This window comes from Trichosurus vulpecula, chromosome 2, assembly GCF_011100635.1.
Source record: "Trichosurus vulpecula isolate mTriVul1 chromosome 2, mTriVul1.pri, whole genome shotgun sequence".
In the NCBI taxonomy this organism is placed as follows: Eukaryota; Metazoa; Chordata; class Mammalia; order Diprotodontia; family Phalangeridae; genus Trichosurus; species Trichosurus vulpecula.
The window spans coordinates 164,258,563-164,282,344 of record NC_050574.1 but is presented as its reverse complement, the minus strand read 5'-3'; the positions used below and the strand labels follow the sequence as shown (position 1 = coordinate 164,282,344).

The 23,782-nt window shown below is 42.3% G+C and overlaps 1 protein-coding gene across 2 annotated transcripts in view; it reads left to right on the top strand.

The window, feature by feature from the left end:
• Nucleotides 1-23,782, top strand: part of FEZ1 (fasciculation and elongation protein zeta 1) — an 82,298-nt gene that overhangs the window by 42,304 nt on the left and 16,212 nt on the right. Inside the window, exons 1-4 of one of the 2 annotated variants that reach the window (XM_036747854.1) lie at nt 1,029-1,314; nt 10,125-10,479; nt 16,685-16,784; nt 22,987-23,073. In XM_036747854.1, the coding sequence (XP_036603749.1) occupies nt 10,169-10,479; nt 16,685-16,784; nt 22,987-23,073 (498 nt within the window). In that variant the 5' untranslated portion in view covers nt 1,029-1,314; nt 10,125-10,168. Of the gene's footprint in view, nt 1-1,028; nt 1,315-10,124; nt 10,480-16,684; nt 16,785-22,986; nt 23,074-23,782 lie in introns of those variants that run through there. The other variant, XM_036747853.1, reaches the window with a different exon arrangement.

Genomic DNA, 23,782 nt, shown 5'->3' with positions numbered 1-23,782 from the left:
TAGTGGCATAAAGAGCACTGACCTGGGTCAAGATCCAGGCTTTGATGCTCCCTGTGTAATCTTTGTCAAATCCCTTTACTTCTGTGAATGTTTCTTCTTTTGTGAAATAAATGAAAATAGCATCTGTATTACCTTTACACAGTGTTGTTTTACAAAGTATTAGTTATTATTACAACTATTATTATTATGGTGTCCTTTGCCACACAGCTGACTCTTGCTGTCCTCGAGGGGTTTTTAATTTGGGGTTTTGTGAGCTCTTTTTAAAAAAAATATTTTGAAAACTTCATTTCAGTGTAATCAGTTTCCTTTGTATATACTTTTTAAAATATACATTAAAAAACATTATTCCGAGAAGGGTCCTAAGAAGATTAAGAATCCGTGTTCTTCCTGCACCATCTATCACAGCAAGGCTGATCTGCCCTTGGGAAGGTCTCCCTTCATTGTCCTCCTGAATCTCCTATCATCTCAAATCTTCCTTCTCAGCTTTTCCCTTTTGACCCGAAGCTTGCGATTTTAAAGTCTGGATCTTTAACATGAACTGTTTGTTGTGCTTCCGGGTGGCCGAAATACACTTGACCTAGCCTTTTCCCTCGGGATAACGTTTAACCTTAGTTATGTGTGTGCGTGCGTGCGTGCGTGTGTGTGTGTGTGTGTGTGTGTGTGTTCATCAGTTCACAATTTAGCTTCTTTATTGGACCAAGGAGTCAGACATAGATATTGGGGATTCATTGGGCAGTTCCTACCAAATTTTTTCCATGAGGAGCAGAAGAGTCTGGATAGGCAGTTAAAACTACAACTCGGATTTTGTGTAAATGCTAAATACGCATGAATGAAGCTGAGTGACCAACTGCGAGGGAAAGCGTCCATAAACCCATCAGTATTAATAAGAAGAGAAAGGCTAGGGGTTGGAGAAGGGGTGGGGGGAGGGAGTGGTGATAGTGATTGAGGCGCGTCCACGCGAGTCCGCGTGGCCTTGGGAAGTTGATGCATATTAATAACGAGGCGCCGCGGCCAGCTTCGGCTGGGACGTGGTTGCGCGCTCCTGAGAAGCCGGAGCCTGCTAAGGAGAGGGGCTGGGGCCGCCCGAGCTTGCGCGCGCGTTCCTGAAAGCCCGAGTGCGCGCTGAGGGCGGGGAGGGGGAGAGAAGGAAAGGGAGGGGGAGAGAAGTGAAGGGAGGGGGAGAGGAGCTGCTGGTGCAGCTGGGGGGAAGCGCTCTCTCCGCTTGTCACCGCCGCTCCGGCCGCCGCGGCCCCCGTGGATGGAGGTGTCCGGCTGAGCCCCGGGATCCGCCTCCCTCCGCCAGGAGCCTCACAGGTGCCGTCGCTCGTGGGGCCGCCTGGAGTTCGGACCCCCAGCTGCGTTTAGGGAGGGGTGGGGAGAGGGGTGTTGGGAAGCTGAGCGGGGGGCTGAGGAGTCTGGAGTGGGGGGGGGGAATCTCGGGCAGGACCGGCCGGGACCAGCAGCTGCGCTTCCCCCTGCATTCTGGGGCTCGCTCGGGAGGCAAGGGTACCCTCCTCTTCTCGCGGCCTGGGGACGCGCTTCTCGAGGGTCTCTGTGCCCAGAGATGTGACAGGGGGCGGCTCCCAGGGCTTCGGATATCCCAGCCGGGCCCGTTATGCATGTACGTGCATGTGTGTGCGTGTGTGTGTGTGTGTGTGTGTGTGTGCTGGGGGCTGGGGGAGGGGAAGACAAGGATAAGGGGAATGTCAATCTAAGCAGGGGTGATTTGGGGAGAGTGGTAGGGAAAGAAATCCTGTACCTTTATCTCTCTCCGCCCAACACACACCGCAAGGTTCCATCTTTGCTCTCTGGTCCTCCAAAATTCCTTCGCCCACCCATTCTCGTGGTTGGCAGAGCATCCCCCGGGACCATGCATTCCTGCAATGTCAGAACCCGAAGCTGCTGCAGCGGCTGCGGGGGTAGCATTGAGAGTGGAGAGTATTTAAAAACAAAAACACTTCAGGGAAAGGGCCGAGTGTGTTTAGGTGGGAACTGGTTGGCAGGGCCCCCCTGTCCAGTGAGCCACGGAACATGCTTGTGCTGGTCAGAGATCCAGATTTGCAAATTTTACACTCCAGCCATGCCCCTTCTTTTTTCCTCCCATCCCTTCCTCCACTCCCTTGTCTCCACCTTCCCATCTTTAGTTGCTTCTGTCATATTTGGCAAAAAGGGCAGCAGAGGCTCTGCAGCTTATGCAGAATCGTGCTGTGCCTGTTTGGAGCTCCAGCCATTGTACTGCTGGTGGAAAGGGACTCTGTGTGTACTCTAGCCCGACTGAAGCAGAATCGGAGGTGGGGAGAGGAGCAAGCTGGGAGAGAGTAAGGGAGGTCAAAGGAGGAAGAAGGGAGAACCAGAACCAGGGAGGGGTTGCTTTGCTCATTGACAATGAAATGCTCCCTTCTGGTCAAAATGTGTAGCTGTTGGATGTGAAATAAGGCTATTAAATGCTACATAAGCTTTAGAAAGGAGCCCTGGGAAATTTGGGAGTGGAGGGGATGAGGGCAGGTTTCATAGAGGGAACAGAGTGAGGGACATAGGCCCAGAGTCAGGGATGCTGAGGAGCTTGGGAACTATGTAAAGACCTTGGTGAAGCCCCATAGGCCCAGCAAGAGGCTGCTCAACCATGCTCCATTCTGGGAGAAAAGACTCATAATTGGTGCTACAGCTCCAATCTGCAGTTCATTGTCAAGACTGCAGAGAGAAGCCCACATTTTTCTTGCTAGGTCTCTGAAGAGCTCTGTGTTTAACACTTTGTATATTGGGTTTATGAGGAAGTGACTCACTGAATCAAGATGAAATAACACATTTTTTAGATTCTCCCTAGCACTCGTCTTCCCTTCAATAGATTGCAAGGTGTTTGACAGGCAATCTGTATTGCCTGTGATTCCATTGCAAAATATGTTTTCATTTCCATTTTCCACTAGGTAGAGAATAAGTCAGTAACTTGCATAATTCTCTTCTGCCTCAGGACCATACTGAGGGTGGACAGGTGGGGACAAAAGAGTGGAAGAAGGGGTGGGAGGAAAAAGGAATGCCCAAATTAGTTTCACAGAGAATACCTGGAAGCACAGTTTTGCTAGTTATTTTATATTGGGGATGGGGAGGGTGAGAGGAAGATGGCCATCTTCTGGTTATTCAACATTTATTTTTGTTTTGGGAAAATATAGGGAAGAAAGAGGAAGCGCTCTCACTCATTAACTTTGGTTTGGGTAAGAGGAGAGCTTTGAGGTGAGCTCTGAGTGCAGAGGAAGTAAACCTTGGCAGATCAGAAGTGGGAGGTTGATTCTGGCATTTTAGATAACACAAAGGCACTAAAGCTGGGGGTGCAGTGGGGGGAGGGGGTTCAGTTGGGAACAAAGCAAAGATGGCTGAGGGAAGGTTTAGTCGGTGAGAATGAAGGGTATTCTGCATGACAGGCTGGCATGAGAACCCAAAGGTCTAATAATGAAGCAGTGACAGAGAGAGAGACAGAACATTGAATCCTTGCTTCCTGCCTTGGCACAGAGGCCCTCCTGCAAGCATTAGGCCCAGTTTGTGTACTTTGAATTTGTGTGGTATGGTGGAAAGAGGTGTAGGAAGAGCCCTGGATTTGGAGCCAGGAGACCCAGATTTGAGTCTAAAGCTGGGCCCTTGGCCATTTAACATTTTTTATTAATGACTTGGAGAAAGGCATAGATGATGTGCTTATCAAATTTGCAGGTGGCAAAACTAACACACTGGATGTGTTAGGATTCAAAAATGTCTTTGCTAAACAAGGACATTGAGTCAAATCTAAAAATTTGGGGATTCTAGAAATCAGCCTCACAAGTTCAAGATGAGGGAGGTATAGTTAAAACAGAAATAATTAAAGTAGGAATATGCCAGATGGTGGGCTAGGAGCTCTTCCTTCACCCCCCCCCACTTACCCCTACCTCCCTTGTCCTCCCCCCGTCACCCCCACCCCCCTGCTCACCCACACTACTTCTCAGCGTCCTCTCTAGTAGCAGCTCCTGTGGAGGGGTCTCTATCATTTCCTCAGCAGAGGGTATGCTTGGGGCCATTAGTTCTAGGCACATTTTGTGCTACTTGCGCTAAGCACAAAAATTCCTGGTTACTACCAGACTTAGATTGAATTTGCAGACATGGTAGCCAACCTTCAAGAATCTGAAGAGGAATTAGACTTTTTTTTTCAGGTGCAGAGGTCAGAACTAGGAATAGAAGTTGCACAGAAGCAGGTTTGACATAAAGATTTCCTAAAAATCAGAGCTGTTTAAAAGAGGAATGGATTGCACTCAGGAGATAGTGGGTTCTCCCTTCTTGGGAGGGCTTCAAGCAAATGCTTGATGACTACTGGTATGGTTTGTTATGTATGAAAATCTTATTCAGGTATGGGCTAGGCTAGATGGCCTCTGAGCTTCTGTGACTGTGAATCTTACACATACTAGCAGTGTAAGAATAGGATAATCACTTGACCTAACTGTAATAAATGTTTCCTTATCTGTAAAATGAGGATATTTATACTACCTACTTCGCAGGGTTGCTGTGAGTAAAGAGCTTTGTAAATCTTACAAGATATGTTACCTAATTTTGGCATAGAGAATACAGTACGCAAGTTGGGAGTCAGGAAGAACTGAGTTCAAATCCTGTGTTAGACATTTATTAGCTGTGTGAGCCTGGGTAAGTCATTTAACCTCTAAGTTTCCTTAACTATAAAATGGGGAATAATAATACTTCTCAGGGTCGTGAAGATAAAATGAGATTACGTTTGTAAAACGCTTTGTAAACCGTAATGTTATGATTATTGTTGTCATTGTATATAGGAGTATCCAATTCCAAAATTATTCACTGAGTGTTGATTGGCTTCTATGTAATGAGTTCACTGAGACGATAAAAATATATTCAGCTTAAGATAGTGAAAGCAGTTATACATGATACTACTTTTTAAAACCCAGGGTATTGGATAGGTTTCTTCTTCATTTATTGCTTTACTGGTGAGCTAATTTTCTTCTCTGGAATCTTCCTTGGCTAATAATGGTTTAGTTTCAGTGTAGTACTGTAGTCTAGATACTTGAAACTAAATCCTGGACCTAGATGTTAGGTGGGTTGGCTTCTTGTGATGTTATTAGTCAATGGTTAGTGGTTTGGATAGTGTCCAAGGAGCCTCTTTGTAATTCTGGCATTTTCTCTGGTACAGGTTTAAAGGAAGTATGAATACCTGGACCTTTAGCTGGTTAACTTCTTGAATAGTTTCAGCCCTCTAGGATAGCACCAGTGATCCACAGGGACCTGGCTAAAGGAATTTAAAAAAAAATAAGAACTCCTTAATGAAAAAAAAAAGCTAACATTAATTTGGTGTTAATTAATTCAATAAGCCTTTATGAAACATAATTGTGTGTCTTGCATGAAGAATAAAGTATCAGTCAAGATGGGAGCTGCCCATCTTGGGCATTCATTCCTCTCTAATCCCGTATCTCAGGCCTATCCATTCCTCAAGGATGTAGCTTTTATTCCATAAAATCTTCCCAGTTCAGCACATCTATTTCCTTTGAACTCCTATAGCATTTGTTATTTGTATCAGGCTTTTGTTGTTCAGCTTAAGACAATTTTGTGACATCTGTATTGAAGTATTACCTTTTTATTTGTTTGTTCCATGTCTCCCATTAAATTGTAAACTTAAGGGCAGGGATTGCGCCTAGTACAGTAATCTTCCACACAGTAAGTGCTCAATGGCCATTGTTAATTGCTTGAGGTTCAGGGGGTAGCAGGATTATGCCAATGTCATAGGATCTTTTAGCATTATCTCTACCCTGCTCAGACCATATCTGGAGTATGGTGTTCAGTTGTGGGAGTCATATTTTTAGGAAGTTATATTGATAATTTGGAGAGTACCCAGGGGAAGGCATTTTAGATACCACAATTGACATGATGGTAGAGATGGGAGCCACGACCAGAACAGTGGAGAAATTGGAATGAATTATAGAATGACAAATACTCCCTCTAGCAAGGCATCCCATTGACTTCTTATCCTGTGCTATTCTAGCTGCATTCTTATCCATGTGTACTACGCAAGGGATCCACACAACATAAAGAGCCCTTTCTCTAGGACTTTTAACTTTATGTGGGTATGAGTGTAGCAGGCAGGTTGTCATTCTGTGATTCCTTATTCTTATTCCATGCCGAGTCCACCTCTTTTCCCAATCATTCATCTTTTGGATTTCTTTTACACCACATCTTGCTCATAAGTCGTGGGTAATATGCTGCAGCCCATTTACGTTCACTGTTACCCTTTGGGTGACTGACAGTTTTGATACTTCAGAGACTGTGGTGTTCCATGATTCAGAGCCATATAGTATCACCCGAGGAATGGTGAAAAGAGCCATCATGCCACTGATCATTTCCTTTGACCAAGAAGTGATCTGAGTCATTGGCATGCTAATAATTGATATTCTGTGAATAGTTACGAATTAAGATTTACTCAGTCTTGTATGAGAAGCATAATGTAATGTAAAGCACTCTGGATTCGGAGTCAAAGGACTAGCTTCAAATATTGGCTTTATTACTTGCTATCTGTGTAAGTTAAGGCAAGTTACTTAACCTCTGTGGGCCCAAATAGACCAGCCTCTGGCTGCACTAGATAACCTAAGTGCCTTCCAGATCTCAGTTTAAGATCTTGATTATCTAGTTCAATCCTCTTATTTTACAGATGAGGAAACTAAGACCAAGAAAATTCAGGTTTAGGTGTCTTCTTCTGTGATTTAGAATTCAGGTTTTCTTTAATTCCAGGACTCTTCCTTTTTTTTTTTGAACAGCCCTCAGTTTATAGACTGAAGCATTAATGTGGCTACACCATGCATATTACTGTTTCCATGTCTTTGCCAACCCTGTTCCTTCTGAAGTAATACCCACTAGACTCTCCAGTTATCTAAATTCTACCATTTTCCTTCAGGGATCAGCTTAAATCCTACTTCTATGAAGTTTTTCCTGACTTAATTTAGTCTACACTGATGTCCTCTTCCTCTAAACTATGGCAACTTTGATTGTCTTTCACTTCAGTTCAGCAAACATTTATTAAACATCTACTGTGTTTGAAGTACTGTAATAGACAAGGGGACACAAAAACAAAAATAAAAATTTCTCACTTCAAGGAGGTTGCATTCTACTGGAGAGATACAATATGCTGTTGTTGTGTTTGTCCTTTGTTCTCGAAGAGGATCCTGACATCAGGGAAATGATGAAATGACTTGCAGTTGACTTTGATTTGAGTGAGGGAGGGCTGTGCAAAGTCACCAGCCTCACTTTCTCCTCCAGAGCCATCTGGGTCCAGTGGCCAGATATTAATCAGGATGTCTAGAGATAGCCCCTCACAATAGGTACACATAAGTTAGTTCAAGGTAGTTTGAGATGGGAGAAAGTATTAAAAACTGGGGCGGGGGGTGGAGGAGGGGAATCAGGCTTCATACAGGAGGTAGCATCTGAATTGATCATTGAAAGAATGTAGAGGTAAGAGCATTTAAAGTATGGAGTACAGCCTGTAGGAAGGCGTGGAAATGTAAGATGGAATATTGAGTTAATAACTAACAAAACAAGATCATTGCATCGTAGACTTAGAACCAGAAGGAACCTTAGAGGACATCTAGTCCAATTCCATCATTCTGCAAGTGAGCAACTGAGGCCTAGAGAGGTTGAGTAATCTCTCTATGTATTTGTCTCCCCAATTAGACTGTAATTTCATTGAGAGCAAAAACTTCACAGACACAGAACTTTAGAGTTGAAAACATCTTAGATTTTTTTTTTCAGAGGCAGGCTTAAGTGACTTGCCTGGGGTCACGCAGCTAGTAAGTGTCCGAGGCCAAATTTGAACTCAGGTCCTCCTGATTCTAGGGCCAGCACTATATCCACTGTGCCACCTAGCTGCCCTACTTTAGGTCTTATAGTTTAGCTTCCTTATTTTACCAGTAAAGAAACAGGATCCCATAGGAGACATGTGGCTTGCTAAAGATACCCTAGATAGCCAGTGACAGACCGGGGACTAGCTTCTAGTCCATAAACACTACCTCCATACTTTTTTTCTCCCCACAGACTGCCTAGTGTTTTCCACTCTGTAGGTGCTCAGTAAATGTTTCTTGTTGATGGTAATGATATTGACTTAATGCTGGGTAAGAAGATCCATGTGGCTTGTGGAACTGAATGTTGTAAACTAAAAATAAATAAATAAAATAAAAAAAGAATATCTTGTGGTTCTGCCTAGTAACAACAGTAAGTGGCACTGACATAACAATTTATGCTTATAAAATACTTTGTGTATTTTTTCTCATTTGATCCTCATCACAGCCATGGGAAGTAGGTAGTGCAGGTTAATTAATTGGCTCTGTTTAATAGATGATGATACTTGGGGCCAGAGACATTCAGAAAACCAGCTTAAGATCATAGGAGTTAGTGCTTCAGGAAACCTTAGGAAATCCAGTCCAGCCCCCTGGTTTTGCAGCTGAGAAAACAGGTCCAGAGAAGTTAAGTGACTTGTCTAAGCAGCTGAACTGGGATTCAAACCCAGGTCTTTGGGAGTCAAACGTAGTGCTCTTTCCATGACCTCCCAGTTGCCACACCTGCCCTTGGCTTAGTGTCTTCAGAGTTCTATAGTTCACAAATGGAGCCTCTGAGAACAAAGCATATGGTTGTTGATGAATCTGCTTAGCTCTTCTTCTGCAAGGCTGTGACTACAATCATACATACCCAAATAGACTAATTACTATGGGAGCACATATGTAGGCCAGTATGGATTTGATTGCCGTTCTGTATCATAGCAGAGGAATTTGAGTATGTGGAGAGTTTGAGTCTGTTATGCCAAAAAATCTGTCATGCATGTGCCTCTTAATTCAATCAAACAAATTTATTGAACATTTATTTAAGTATCAAGTATGTGTAATGCATTGTACTGGGGTAGGGGAGAAAGATAAATGAAAAATGACACAGTATCTCCCCTCTCATTGGAAGGAAGAGAGGTGTATGCAAATAACTGTAATACTGTGATTATAGGGACACAGGAGAGGTCAACAGAATAGCATTAGAAATTCAAGTATCCCTTCTAATTGGGTGGATCAGGAAAGGGCTTGTGGAAGAGGTACTGGAGCTGCTTTAAAGAGAGAAAAGGATCTCAACAGGTAAAGTCATGGGAGGAGTTTGATCTAGGCATAGAAGGTGGCATGTGCAGATGCACAGAAGTGGGAGAATACTGTATCAAGGAATAGTTAGCAGTCCACAATGAGTGTGAACAAAGGCTAGAAAGGAATGCAGGAGACAACTTGACAAGGGCTTTGAATAATCAGCTAAGGAATTTTATATTTTATTTGCCAGGGAAAAATACTTTTCTCTCTCTCCCAGCTCCCCACCTCCCCCAGTGAAAAAGAAAGAAAAACAAAATCCTTGGAACAAATATGCAACTGTGCATTATTTGAGCTTCTGTGCAAAGACAGAATAGACCAGAAAGCCAATTAGAAGGCTGTTTCAATAGTTCACGCAAGAAGTAATGGGAGACTGAAATAGGGTGCCGATAGGGGGAGTGGAAAGGAGGAGGTACAGAAGTAGAATTGACGGGACTTAGCAACTGATTGGGTGTTTTAGGTGAGGGAGAAGAAATAGTCAAAGGTGACATACACATAGCTTCTCACACATGATGATAATACAAAGAGATACATGGTAAGTGCTGAATGAGTGGTATAGAAAATAAGCCTATAAATAAGTAAAGGCACAGGTTTCCTACAAAGTGCTTACCCGTGTTTCATATTCAGCATGGCTATGAAAGACCTTTATGGGGACATGTAGCTGGCTTAGACTGCCTCCCTACTGATGGTTAGAATCTTCAGTTAAAAAGCAACTTCAAGAAGTTATTTAGTTGTCTTTCATATTGGTGTTATTTACGAAGCCCAAGTAAGTATCCTAAATATGTGTATTACGTGTATAAGAAGTATCCTAAATGCCAAAATAGGCATCTAGAATATATGGAATGCTCAAAAGATGGTTGTTTTTCCTCCAAGGGGAATAAGGCTATTTGCAAATGGATGTTGATAAGGCTTTAGATATCCCTTAGCAGAACATAGAAAAAGAGGCCAGTCCTGGATCATATTGTTTCTTCTTTTTTTAATTTCCAGATAAGGTCAACGTGGAAGTTGCTCTTGGTCCAAACCTGCACAAAATGGAGGCCCCGTTGGTGAGCCTAGATGAAGAATTTGAGGACTTGCGACCCTGCTATACAGAGGACAGGGATGAGAAACCTCGATGTTTCTACGGCTCATCTCCCCACCACCTAGAAGACCCCTCTCTCTCTGAGCTTGAGAATTTCTCCTCTGAAATTATTAGCTTCAAGTCTATGGAGGATCTTGTGAATGAGTTTGATGAGAAGCTCAATGTCTGCTTTCGAAACTATAATGCCAAGACTGAGAACCTGGCCCCTGTGAAGAACCAATTGCAGATCCAGGAGGAGGAAGAGAATCTGCAGGATGAAGAGTAAGAAATCTTACCATACCTCCCCATACCTCCTTTGTCTCAGATTACAGCCTTTCAGCTGAGGCTCCCTGACAAAGGATCATAATGAACCCATAGATTTGTGATTGGTCACGTCCACTCCCAGACTCCCCAACAAAGCCATGCTGCACCCATTGTTCGCTCCAGTCTGTTCTTATGCCGTTGCCACTGATTCTGCCCTATAGCTGTTCTTTTTTTTGTGATCACTTTTTCCAGGGTTGAAGCCTTAGAGGAATGAATTGATTTTTAGTGAGTAAGGTTTTCCTAGCCGTGAAATGCAATGTCAGGAACATTAAATTCAGAGGAAAGTGTGGTACAGTAGACTGAGTGATGGACTTGAAGTTAGAAAGATCTGGGTTTCAATCTCACTTCACACACTAGCTATGTAGCCGTGGACAAGTTATTTAACCTCTCTGTGCCTCAGACACTTTGACCTCTAATGTCCCTTCCAGCACTAAACTGTGATCCTGTTCTCTAGTTGCATTGCACTGTGACTCTCAGAATTCCAGGACCATCTATTTCTTGGAAATTAGAAATCTTTTCCCCTCCTTTCCAAATTCATTGTGATGAAAAAAGGTCAGTCATTTATGATTATTTTTTTCTGGAGAAACACCAGCACTGTGAATTTTCTCTATATAATTAAGATGCTTTAGGGCTAGAAGATCAGTCCCAGAATGTTGTCAGTAAAACATTAAAACAAAATGATATGATAGGTATTATGAAACAAGGTATTAAAGTGTTAGAGCAGTCAAGGAAAGGAAGGATTTGAAGGAGAAGGGGTTAATTTGTTTTGAATAAGTAAGAGGAGGTGATGGAAATGGGAAAAAAAAACCTCCCAGTAAAAAGAAAAGAACATCTAGCAGCTTTCTTAAAATCATTTAAGAAAAAAAAAGTAATTCATGAGTTAGAGAAGTCAGGAACAGTAAGTCCCAGTTTTTCTCTTTTCCATGGCCTTAAGTGGGAAGAGTGTGCCCATCCATAGACTGCAGAGTGAGGAGGTAGGCTCATAGGGAGCAGAAGTTGGGGGAATTAATTAAGTGAGAATATTTCAAACATAACTGACCCATACACTATTTGCTAAAATGACAAAGCCCACTTTGCAGATAGTGTAAGTAAACTAACAGCAGTATTCTGGGGACAGAGTGCTTGACCTGGAGTCAGGAAGATCTGAGTTCAATTCTGACCTCAAAGACTTAGACAAGTCATTTAACCTCTGTTTGACTCAGCTTCTTGATCTATAAAAGGGGGATAATAATTGTACTTACCTCCCAAGGGAATCAAATTATGAGAATCAAATGAAATAACAATTGTAAAGTATGTAGCACAGTGTCTGGCACTTAGTGCTATACAAATGTTAGCTTTTAGCACCATCATTGTCATCATCATCATCATCATCATATACAGGCCTACAACACTATCCCTGTGCCTTCCTATTTTAGCAAATGTCACTGGGAAGACCTGAGCCTGAAGAAGTCCAGTACTAAAGCTGCATCTTTTTAAAATTACAATTCTTGCTCTCACACAGATTTCTCTTAGGCCTTAAGCTTGTGGCGATTTACCTGATTTCTCTTAATAGAGAAGAATAGTTGTGGACTTCATTATTATTAAGAATGATCTGGTGTGGGGAATTCTCCAAATCATTCTCCAAACCACAGGTGACTCTGATAATCTGTCATTGTGGCTCATTAAAAGTTCTGAAGAGCCAACCTCCTCCTGCCTCATCACACTTCTAGCCATCACACAGGGTTAAGAAGCTTGAAACAATGGTTACTGACACAAAGTTGTTCCTTCTTTGTTTAAATATAATTCTTGGGTTAAAGATTTCAATTCATCGGAGTCAGCGCGGTGGTGCAATTTTAAACCTTGGCACCAGTTTATAGTTGAATTTAAGCTGTGACTTAGAAACACACATGCTACCGGTCATAAGCCATAGTGTCCACCTGTGGTTTGGAGAATGATCTGGTGTGGGGAATTCTGGACTAACGGACTTTTTCTCTCTTGCCTCATTTTGTAACCTTAGGAAAATTAGTTCTTCATTTACAGGTTTGATTGTCCCATATGCCAGGCAAAAATAATACTAATCTGTACTGAATGGGAAAGCTTAAAAAGTTATTTTAAGGCATTCATTCATTTGAGGAACATTATCCCTGCCTTGTGTAGCTTACTGTCCAATGGGAGATAAGAGACCAACATAGTTACAAATAATTTAATCTATGTAATCTATGTAATCAGCTCACATTGCACGACATTGCATAGAATCACACATGCCAGTAATCGTTGGTGCTCATTGACTTCTAACATGACTTCAAGATTCCCAGCAGAGAGTATTGTCTATGTCTGGGAGGTCAGTCTTACAAATGAAGTAGGGTAGGTGCCCTAGGACTTATCCTGACAGATGTTTGTTGGGGACCAAGTTAGGATTAGTGTAGGAGTTCCACATGGATTCTTACCATACTTGGCAGGTGTGGGAAATTTCCAAGGAGTAGACAGGTAAGTAGGCCGAGTGGCCACCTTAGGATCCATACCGATCCATTTGCTTATCCCTTTTCTGGCGACTCCCCCCTTTTAGACACATCCCATTCTTCCCTAGCCTTTGGCCAGTTCTACATACATGCTAATCCAAAAGCAAAATGCCTTCAAAATAAGCTCCCTTTGATGTAGAAGGTAGCTGCTGGCTTTAGAGCCTTAGGTAGTGGGATAAAGGTAGTGGTTCAGCTGAGGGCATCTGTTTCATCTTTGTTTTCTTTTTCTTTTTCTTGGTCAGGGCAGTTGGAGTTAAGTGACTTGCCCAAGGTCACACAGCTAGTAAGTGTGTCAAGTGTCTGAGGCCGGATTTGAACTCGGGTCCTCCTGACTCCAGGGCCGGTGCTCTACTCACTGCGCCATCTAGCTGCCCCCATCTTTGTTTTCTATAAGTGTACAGTTTATAGATGCTAAAAATGAATTAAAAGATAGTATTCAAGGTTCTCCTTTCCCTAAGACAATGCCAACTTGAAAGCTCAGCTCCACAGTCCACCTTAAGGCTACCTTTTAATCGGGATAACTCCACTTTTAGAAGCTCTGCCTAGGATGCAATAGAAAGCCAGATGAATACTTCCAGCTCTCTCTTTCTCTCACAAAAAAGCTTTGTACTTCTTGCTCTTGGCCTTTTTCAGTTGGCCTTCCTCCTGCCTCTCCGCCCTCCCTTCACCCACCCCACCCCCAAGTTATTGCTGCTGCTGACTGCCTAATTTGTCTTTGCTTCCTCAGTGACGCTCACTCATTGTACTCTGAAGAGGCCAGTAGCACCCATAAGGCTTTTGCTCTGCCTTTAATAATGCAGTTCACTGCCAGGGGCCCAGGCTAGTGGCTAATGTCTGGGTGTGTATCACACGAGGGACCCCAGGCTAAAAGGGTTAGAGCATAGGTTTGCCAACTGCATACCTAGGTTTTTCTAGTACGTACAGAATTCTAGGTTTTGATTTAGTGTTTTAAAAATGTCTTCTGGAACCACTGATACATGCATGCAAGGTAGATATGAAAAAAAATGATGCAGTTGATTAGGAAGCCCTTGAAAGGTTTTTAAATGTTTTTTTTTTATTTTTAGTTCAGCAGAATCTAAGACCCGAATGAGAAGAAGTAGGGGGAGAGGGGAAGAGAGTGGGATGGAGAGAATGACAGTGTGAAAGAGCAAAATATAAAAAATCCAAAAAAGATAGAAGTGGCAAAACATGCTCAGGAGGAGAAGGCTTAGAAAGCACCATTGCAAGGCCAGAAATTGGAGAAGGAAGGCAGCTGAGTAAAACCTCAGAAAGGAGAAGTGCTCCCCAACGGACTTGAGAGCTCTCTTGGCTACCATCCTAAGGAGGTGAACATTTTCAAGGTGAAGTGAAAGTTGATGCGGTGTAATAAGGCTTTCATCTTCCTTCCTGCCCAGAATAAGGACGAAAGATTTCTGCCTGTTTTGAACTTGACTGAATTTCATTTTTTTCTTTTTGCACTTCCCACAGGGAAGATCCTGAAGGTCATTGCATTGCCCACTACAAAAATGGTTCTTGTACAGCCCTAACAACAATTCGTATAGGAGTAAGGATTTAGAGAAGGAGCTGAAGGGCACTGCTGGTGTTTTAAAAAAAATTCTGTGGGATGGTCAAGAATGGGATTCTGATGTGTGAGTGAGGGAGCCAGGGTCAACTCTGCTGGTGTGAGCACTTCTAGCAAAGTAGCCTTATCTGAGAGAGCTGATCACTTTGGTTTTTCTATACTGGAATGCTAATGGAACTCAAGTTTAAACTCATCAGGGATTGACGCAGTTGAACCAGGACTGATAAAGATTAGGAGATTGGCAATCTGGTAACACCACTGGGTTTGAGAATTCCTTTCTGAAATCTTTCTGAATAGATGTCTAATGAGTATTTGATGAGTTGGTGTCTTAAAGAGCTTCCTTGTAATGGAAGAAAAATAGAGCATAAATGGATGTCCTAAGCACTGCCATTATATTGTTATATTTTCTGGGGTGCCTCTTTTGTTTCTTTGCTAATGGTGGACAGTATGCTTCATGTTTATATATTATGCATGTGTATGATTCCTGTTTTGCATCTGTACAATATCAAATGGTTGTGCTGCAGTTTTTCCTTTGTCCTTGGCTTTTTGGGGGGGGGTGGTATTCACTAGCACATTTTTAAGTGTTTGTATTCAGTATTCTGCATGTGAATCTGCAATTGTGTATATGGCACACTATGTCCATTGAAGCCTTTATGCAGTAAAATGCAGCCATGTTACAGGCGTGCCTTCCAGTGTTATTGTGTATACAATGTTTGTACATATGTAGAATTTAAAACATTTTACATGTGGTTACATGGCACTCTTGTGTGTTCAGGCTGGGTGACAATTTTGTAGCACATTTTGGAAGGCCCTTATAGGTGTACCTTACCTTACATAATTTAACAAAATCATCTGCCTCTTCTTTGTGTGCCATCAACTCTTGGAGGTTGGTGTGTTATTTTGCACATTTAGATTTCTTGGTGTTGGCTTATGTCTGTGCAATGTTGGGACCAACATCACACACACACACACACACATGCACGCACACACACACAATACTTTGTGCCAGGAAAGGGCTATGTGTGTGCATGTAAACCATTGTTATTGCTGTTCATGTTGAATAAATAAGCATGTGCCTGTGACTTCATTTTTTATTCTAATTTGTGTTTGAAACGCTCCTGAAACATCTGTTTTTCAGAGGATGTCTTCTGGATTAGATGTGTTGGATTTTAAGACCTATCTAAAACAATTTTTCCTATAATACGTCAGATTTAAAACAAACATTTTCAACAAATGTTTATTAAGCGTTTCTTATGGATCAGGCTAAGTGCTGAGGATGAAAAGAAAAAGTAAAAACATAAAAATATAAAAGGAGAAGCAGGTCCTTCCCCCCACCCCACCCTCTGTGGAGCTAAAATGAACCGTGAAGAGATAACTGTTTCTATTAGCTGTGCACTTTTTGTGATGTATTGATACCCCGTGTGAGGCATAGAGGGCCTGCTGCTTGAGAATATCAACTTGTAGAGAGGGCAGGGTTACACCATCCCTATGTGTCTTGGGGGCAAGCCATTAATATTAAACAAGAGTTGGAGGGATCTCAATTATGCAGCTTAGCTTCTGTGAGGCAGTTAATTTTCTTGACATATTAGGTAGTAGATCTCTTGGGACCCATGCAAACTGCATGAAGGTCCCGGACCTCAGTGAGAGAGGGTCATTCATCCAGGAAATCTTCCTGCAGCTCTTTACAAACTTCTGCCTACTAATAGAAAAGGAAACCAGTAAGTTACCACCCAGGGCCACAGGATGTGAACCATGCACCTGCTCTAAGGGTAGATTTATGTTCAGGCCCAGATATAAATCACTGTTTATCTGTAGCCTTCATTGTTAGTGATTTATGACAAGAAATTGCCCTGCCTTCGGATACCTCAATCCTGAAATAGCTGACCTGGCACCAGTGTGTCTTGGGCCCTTTAGTATTGTTCCTTCTTGCTATGTTTGCCTTCTAATGTGATTCCTAGGCTGTTTTGACCAACCATGCTGGAAGGCAGATGATCTCAGCCTGGCACACAGAGAAGCCTCTCTCCTTCTCTAGCTGAGTTCTTCCTTCCCCCAGGCGGAGCCAGGCCACAGATGTCTGCTAACAAGAAGCTTTCTTTGTTTTCAGAGTTTGGGATGCTCTGACGGACAATTACATCCCTTCACTTGGGGAAGACTGGAGGGACCCAAACATCGAGGCTCTGAATGGCAACATCTCAGACACTGAGGTACCTCTCTGGGGCCTTGACAGTTGTGCTATATTGAATGGGGTTTGAGGAGATGTTGATTTCTTTAGGTAAAATGATCACCAACATAAGTAATTTGTATTATTAGTGAACAACTTCTAGCAAAAACTGTCAATCATTGCTTGAAGGAAGGGGTAAGATGGGTGGGAAGGTGGGGTAGGAAGGGTGGAAATGGAGAAGTGACAGATCAAGGGTGGCTGCTAGTTATTAGGGGTAGCTATTTTTAAGAGGTATGTATCCAGAGAGCTAACATCATTGACCTTTGTAACACAAAGTGTTACAAAGTGAATAGGTCTGAAGTGTAAGAAATCGGACAAATGTTACAGGCTATTTTTGTGCCTAGGTAATGACATTCCTTGGCAGAAGTATAACGACTCCAGTTCACCTATGTAAGAGAACTGAAGTTATCTCATTTCCCTCTCTTCCATCAAAAACGTTGTCAAAAACATTGCTGGTACTAATTGCTCACAATTATTCTGCAGGCATGATCATAGTTCTGGAGCAAGTTCTCATAGCCAGATAGATATAGGGATGTGTTCTTTAGGAAATCTGGCTGGAAGGCCTTTGAGTGGTTGAGCCAGGGTCAGACGCTTTGGCACTGAAGAGGAAGGTGCCTTGGCAAACTGAGATGAAAATCTCAAGAGAATAGGGAAAATAAAGTACAGGAATCTATTTTGAGTCTTTTGTACAGGATAGCAAGAAGTGAAATCCATCTAGGTCCAAGGTGAACATCTCAGCCAAAGCTACATATAGAAGGAAAAAAAAACATTTATTGGCTTCATTCAGTTGACTCCCTGGAAAAGGTCACTTTTTCTTTGGCTTGTTCTCTAGATTTTGCTGTCAGGGAAAACAGATGTGGCAAACTTGAAATGAACTGAAGAGTTTCATCCTGGCCCAGGTTTCCCCGTGCTGTGTCAATGTGAAATCCATCTGCAAAAATTCCCCTTGCTGGTCTACTGTTTCTGTAGGTTACCTGTCCAGAATAAGTGCTCAACCAGCAACAGGAAAAGATCTGATTTATATCTTGCTTTCTAGTTTACAAGGTCCTTTCCACATCTCAGTCTCCTGAGATAGTGTAAGTGCTACTATCCCTATAATATGGGTGAAGGAACAGAGATTCAGTGAGGTTAAATGACTTGCCTAAGGTTGCCCAGTTAGTAAGTGGGGGATCCAGGCCTTGACCTCAGCAGAACTTCTGTCTCTGAGTCTGGTGTTCCTTCCACCATACCACAGGTAAGCGTTACTGAGAAAAAATGAAATTTGCTTAACTCCTGAAATATAGAATGACACAAGAAACCCCAGACCTCAGAAAAGTTATTTGTTCATCCTTGAGGGGCTTAATTGCTCTGGGTCAGTGGTTTTAATACTTCTAGATTCCTATTAACCTGTTTGGTAAACATCCCAGGGACTGAGTACTAGGTCCTGTCTTGAGCATGAATTCTTTGTGTGACTCTTGGCTACTTGCTTTTTTTCTCTAGGCTACAATTTTTCAGTTGTCTATAGAGAAGATGTAAAGATAACTTGGGTTCATTAGATGGCCAGTACCAAAAACAAATCCTACATGTGAGGGAGCTTAGAGTGGATATATAGTTCATTTGTGTTCTGGAATTAAAATCAAACCCATCCTAGCGCTAAGGCAAATTCTGCTTTGTTATCACTTTTGCCACCTTTCTTGCTCAACCCTGGGTCAAGCTCAAGGAGACACAAGACAGCTCTTCAAAAGAACTCTAATTTATCCTCATTTGCAGATTTCCCTCAGGAGTGTTCATATTTCAGGGTGAATGGAATGACCCTGAGAAAGATGAACTTGAGACCCACACAAAATCCCTTCTATCTAATGTAAAGGAAAAGGTATTTTAAGTGAATGGAGCAAGGCTGCCCTCTTCTTCCTTTATTACTTGGCTATTTCTGACCCTTATTTGATAGAAAGCAGAGGCTGACCTAGAAGGCAAATCAAAATATCTTTTGTCTTCTTCAGGGACCTGAGCAGCCAGCTGAGCCATAGAGCTGGGGTTGGGGTGAGGGGGTGGAGGTGAGGAGAGTAAGATTGAGTCTAGAAAGTGGCATTCTTTAAGGCCTTTACCTTTGGTGTTCTATTCTGTTAGGATAGGATAGTTATCCCTTGGCTCAGGTATTCCCGAGTCGGTCATCAGTAAGAGAAAGACCACATCACTCCTTCATGGGCTGTTTTTTAACATCACAAGATGAAAAATAGATCTTGGGGGATGAATAGCTCCATGGGGCCAAACTGGTAGCTTTCTTTTGTCACCTTTGACATTTTTACCTGAAGATAAGAATTGCATTTTTTTAACTTGGAAGAAGGATGTGCCAAGGGACCTGCTATTTATGGCAATAATATAGGGGAAGGGAAATTTTGTGTAAAAGGCTGAATGTACTATAGAGATGAGTCCTTTTTTATGAATGGAGTGAACTCAAATACTTTCAAAAATAAATTCATTTAACATACCTATTCTTTGAACACAAGTACTCAACCCAGGATGATTTTATTTGCCATTGTGCATCAGGTATTAACAAACATCAGAACCATTAGTACTATTACCATGTATAGAAATTTGCATTCAACTCTATATCTTCCAGGTTCCACAGCTCTAATGAAACTCTCCTAGTCAAATCAAGGAAGGAGAAACTTCTGACTGAAACAGTCAGACACCTTGGACTTCTAGACTCAGCTCTGGGAAGGCATTAATTACTTAGACGAGTATGAATGATTCCCCTTGGAAGAGAATAGTTTATTTCAAATTCTTTTGACTTTGGGGATTGTGTGGAAGCAACTTGCAAGACTCCTCCCATCCCAAAGAGAAATGCAAAGTCTTAAAAATTTTTGATTATTTTCCTATTTTAATATCATTTTCATTTCCATATTAGCCTTTTGGCCTTCTCTACCCAAAGAGCTGTCCTTTGTAACAAAAAAAAATTAAAAAAGAAATAGAAAACAAAAGTAGTTTGGCAAAACTAAACAACACACCAATCAAGTTTGACAATATAAACAATGCAGAAACAAACACCAACTCTTGATGGCCTTGCCTGAATGTTTTTCTGGTCTATAACCACATATTAGACTAGTTCCTGTGATCTGTTTTTGGGTAGCACAGATGAGGGCAGGATTCCCTGTGACCCTTTTTGCACACTGAAATAACAATCCAATTCAGGGCACGTCAAAAGCCATATTTTTACACATGAGACATGTGGTCACATACTGGGATCATCTCATCTGCCATTTTTATACCTCCTGTAAAAGAAATTGCCTCAGGGGTCCAGGGGAGCTGCTGAATCTGTGAGGAGTTAGAGGGCTTGCTGATAAGTGGGTGAGGCAAGAGGAGAATCAGAGTGGAAGCCAAGGAGGTAGTCCAAGGCAGGGTAGAGTGAGCAAGGGAATGACTGCCAGCTTGGAATTGGAGTGTCAGGGCAGAATTGAGGTAGAACCATAGGGAGTATAGGAGCAAGACCCAGGGCTGGTTGAGAAGTGATAGAACACAGTTGAAGGAGAGTCTTCATGTTAAGAAAAGGAATCCATGTTCTAGAGAGTAGTCTGCCTAAATCCTATTCCCTGCATTAAAAAAAAAAAAACAGTGCTAGGAGGAAAAAACAGTAAGTCCAATACCACTCTCTTTTTACTAAGAGCTGCAAGTACATTTCACAGAGTCCTAATTAATTTTCACAGCCTCTTTCCTCAAACCTTGAAGATCAACCCAGTCAGGCTTTGTTTGTGTCTGAGAAACACAAAGATCATCCTTCCTGCTGCATAGCCCCAAGTACATTAACTTATAAACCACAAGGAGGATCCATCCTGAGAAGCTCCCTCCCTGCCTTCAGCAGGAAATGCCGAAACACAGAGAGAGCATCTTAGGAAGGGAAGCAGCATATTTAAAAGCTACATCATTAGTAGCCAATTATGTAAAGTCAGTGTAATTGGCCACATTTAAGAAAACGTAAACATTGCAATTATTTATAGATTTTATGCCAAAGGTTTTTCAGCACACAGAACTGCAGCTGCTGTCACAGGGATATGAGAATCAAACTGTACTTCTCAGCACGGGTCCGACTTTCGCCACAGGACTTTCTGGCCCCAGGAAAGCTCCACCATGTGAATACAGTTCTGAGCAAGTCCTGGTCCTGAGGAGTGCTGTTCTGCTTGATGGAGAACTGCTGTAACCAAGAAGCTAACACAGGTGGTGGGGTTGGCAGAGAGAGGAACATATGGGTTAAACAGCAGAAATAGATGTCACCATCTGGTTCTGTGGTACTTCCATCTCAGCTTCTCAAAATTGGCCTATAGTCTCACTGTCCTGCCTGTTAGCCATGTTCGGTACTAGCGGTGTTTTAGGCAAAAACTATTTATTTTCGTTCATATGAGCTGGCCCTGGATTTAAATGAATCCTTATTATGGGGCTTTATGGGAGCCTAAGCAATCCTCAGGATATGTGGGTGTGGTTTTTAGACTATCAAAGATGCCATACAGTTCCAGGTGCTCAATTTAGGCCTTGACAAGTGATGGATATCATCCAAAAAATGTCAGAAAGTGTGAGAGACATATAGTAGGTCCACTTGGTCTGAAATTATTCTGCTGTGCTATCAGATTAGCAGGTCCCTAGCTCCCTTGATTTTAATCTCGCTTGCTGATTGGTTGTGTTATATGGAGAGTCACTGTTGTGTAGGAGTGTTCCTTTCTGGTCCCATCCCAGAAGAGTGACTAGAAATGTGGATTAAGGCTCTGGGGAGCTGAAATGACTCCATAAGAAGAGGGGGAAAAGTGTATGAGTTGAATTTGTCTCTGGTATTCAGGACTATGGAATAAAGGGGAAAGGTAAAGTAGTTCTAGGGAGGATGGGAAAAATCTAAGTCCTAGGAAGAGCCAGAGGAGCAGCTTACCAAGTCAAAAGCTGCAAGGGTGAAGTGCCACCTCAGTTGTTTTGATGCCTAGTATGAGGGGACTTTTCAAGGAGTGCTGCTTGGGACAGATTTTTAAGTGAACTTAAAGTCAAAGTCTGAAATGTTTATGTAGTTGGGGAAGGTGATGGTTTGAATAATTGGATTTGAGCAGACATTCCCAAAGAGGCTATGAGTATAGAGATTGGAAGCTGCTGTGCTGTGGCTAAATTGTGGCCAGGAACATTGCTTCTTCTCTTCTTCAAGAATTCTCGTGACTCATCCCAGTTACTTTGGAAATAAGGATGAGGAACTCCTTGAATTGGAATGGTAAAATGCTGGCTTCTTGAGATCAGTAACTGCTTTTCATTCTATCTTTTCATCTCTATCACGTAGTACAATGTACACATAGTAGGCACTATACAGCTTACACATAGTAGGCACTTAATAAATTCTCATTGGATTGAATTAGAAATAGCATAGAGAGTAGCTCTGTTGTCTATTGGTGAGTATTTGTTCACCTAGAGTTGCTCTAATTCAGTTGAGCTTTGTTCTGAGCTCCAACCCTTTGCAAAGCCATAGGACATTGAGCTGCCATGGGTTTTCTTAGGATTATATGATCCCAGAGACTCAGAACAAATAGATTAAGTGAGCTTTTAAAATGTCATTTTATTTTTAGCTTAGTTTGACCTTCATTTGATGGTACTGGGTTATTCAGTGGCCTATCCAATGTGGATTCATTGCATGCTCCTTCTGTCATGACACCACACTTGCAACCCAGGAAAGCTATGGTGGGTCCGCACAGTCTAAAAACAGGATTATTCGGCCTGGGGCAATTCCTTCCTTTCTCCCATTTCCCTTTAAAAATACTAATAAAAATGCAATCTGGTGAGACACTCAGATTGGAACTACTCAGTGAGGTAAGTAGTTGAGCCATGATGTAGGGGGTAGTTGCAGTATCATTCACTTTGTGAAGGTACTTTGGGCTCTTTAAAATGCAGGCCCAACATTTTCAGTTTACATTTTTGAGATTTTAATATGGTTCCAAGTTTTGTGATGGGAGAGGAATCTGATAACCACAGATCATCACCAAGAAGAAACTGTCTGTGGTCAGAAGAAAAACTGTCTGTCTTCTTTATCAGAATGGACCTGTCCACACACTGCCGCCTTCCCCCTCTCCTTTTGGGCCAGACTCAGTGATGCATGCTGCGTGATGGGAGTGGAGTTCTAAAGACCAAATGGGAAAACGTGCCCCTATAATGACCAATCAGAATTCTATCTGCGTTTATTCTTTCAGATCCATGAGAAGGAAGAGGAAGAGTTCAATGAGAAGAGTGAAAATGACTCTGGTATTAATGAGGAACCTCTACTCACAGCAGATCAGGTACATTCTAACCAAGTACCTAGAGGCTTCTAATTCTTCTGAGAGAAACTTGCTGTATTCAAGAAGGTCAGAGGGGGGAATTGTGCTCTGGTGGTACTAGCAAGGCCTCAGAGTTAGAAGATTTGACTTTAATCTCTGATTGATCAAAGTCAAATCTCCTAACTCTAAGACCCTGCTAATTGGATCTTGGATGAGCAGCTTAAATCTCTTTGTGCCTCAACTTCCTCTTCTAGTTTGTGAGATCCTTTGAGAGTCATTCAGTAAATACAGACATGATATGAAACTTGACTCAAATAGAGCCACTCTTTGTTAGTAGGCAGACCTTTCCTTTAATTCATTTTGTCCTCTGAACTATAATCCATTTGTTGTACCAGAAGCGAGCGAGACACACCACAGAGTATAAGTTTTAATTGGAGAATTTATTAGCCGGCGGCCATTGGGGCACCACATCGGGCACCACAAATCAATGGCCAATGTGTTGGGGTGATGACTTGGCTTATGTAGGATATGGGGGTACAGAGTGGGGGGGAAAACAGGAACAAAGGTCCTGGCTGATCAAAAGATTCAGTCAGGTTATCGTACTAGTGGGATAATCTCATTTACATTCCTTGGTGGAGTCACGGAGCCCCAGGGATATCTGCTAGACAGGGTCTGCCAGGTCATCCTTCAGTGGGATGGTCCTATCTACTGACATTCCTTGGTGGAGTCA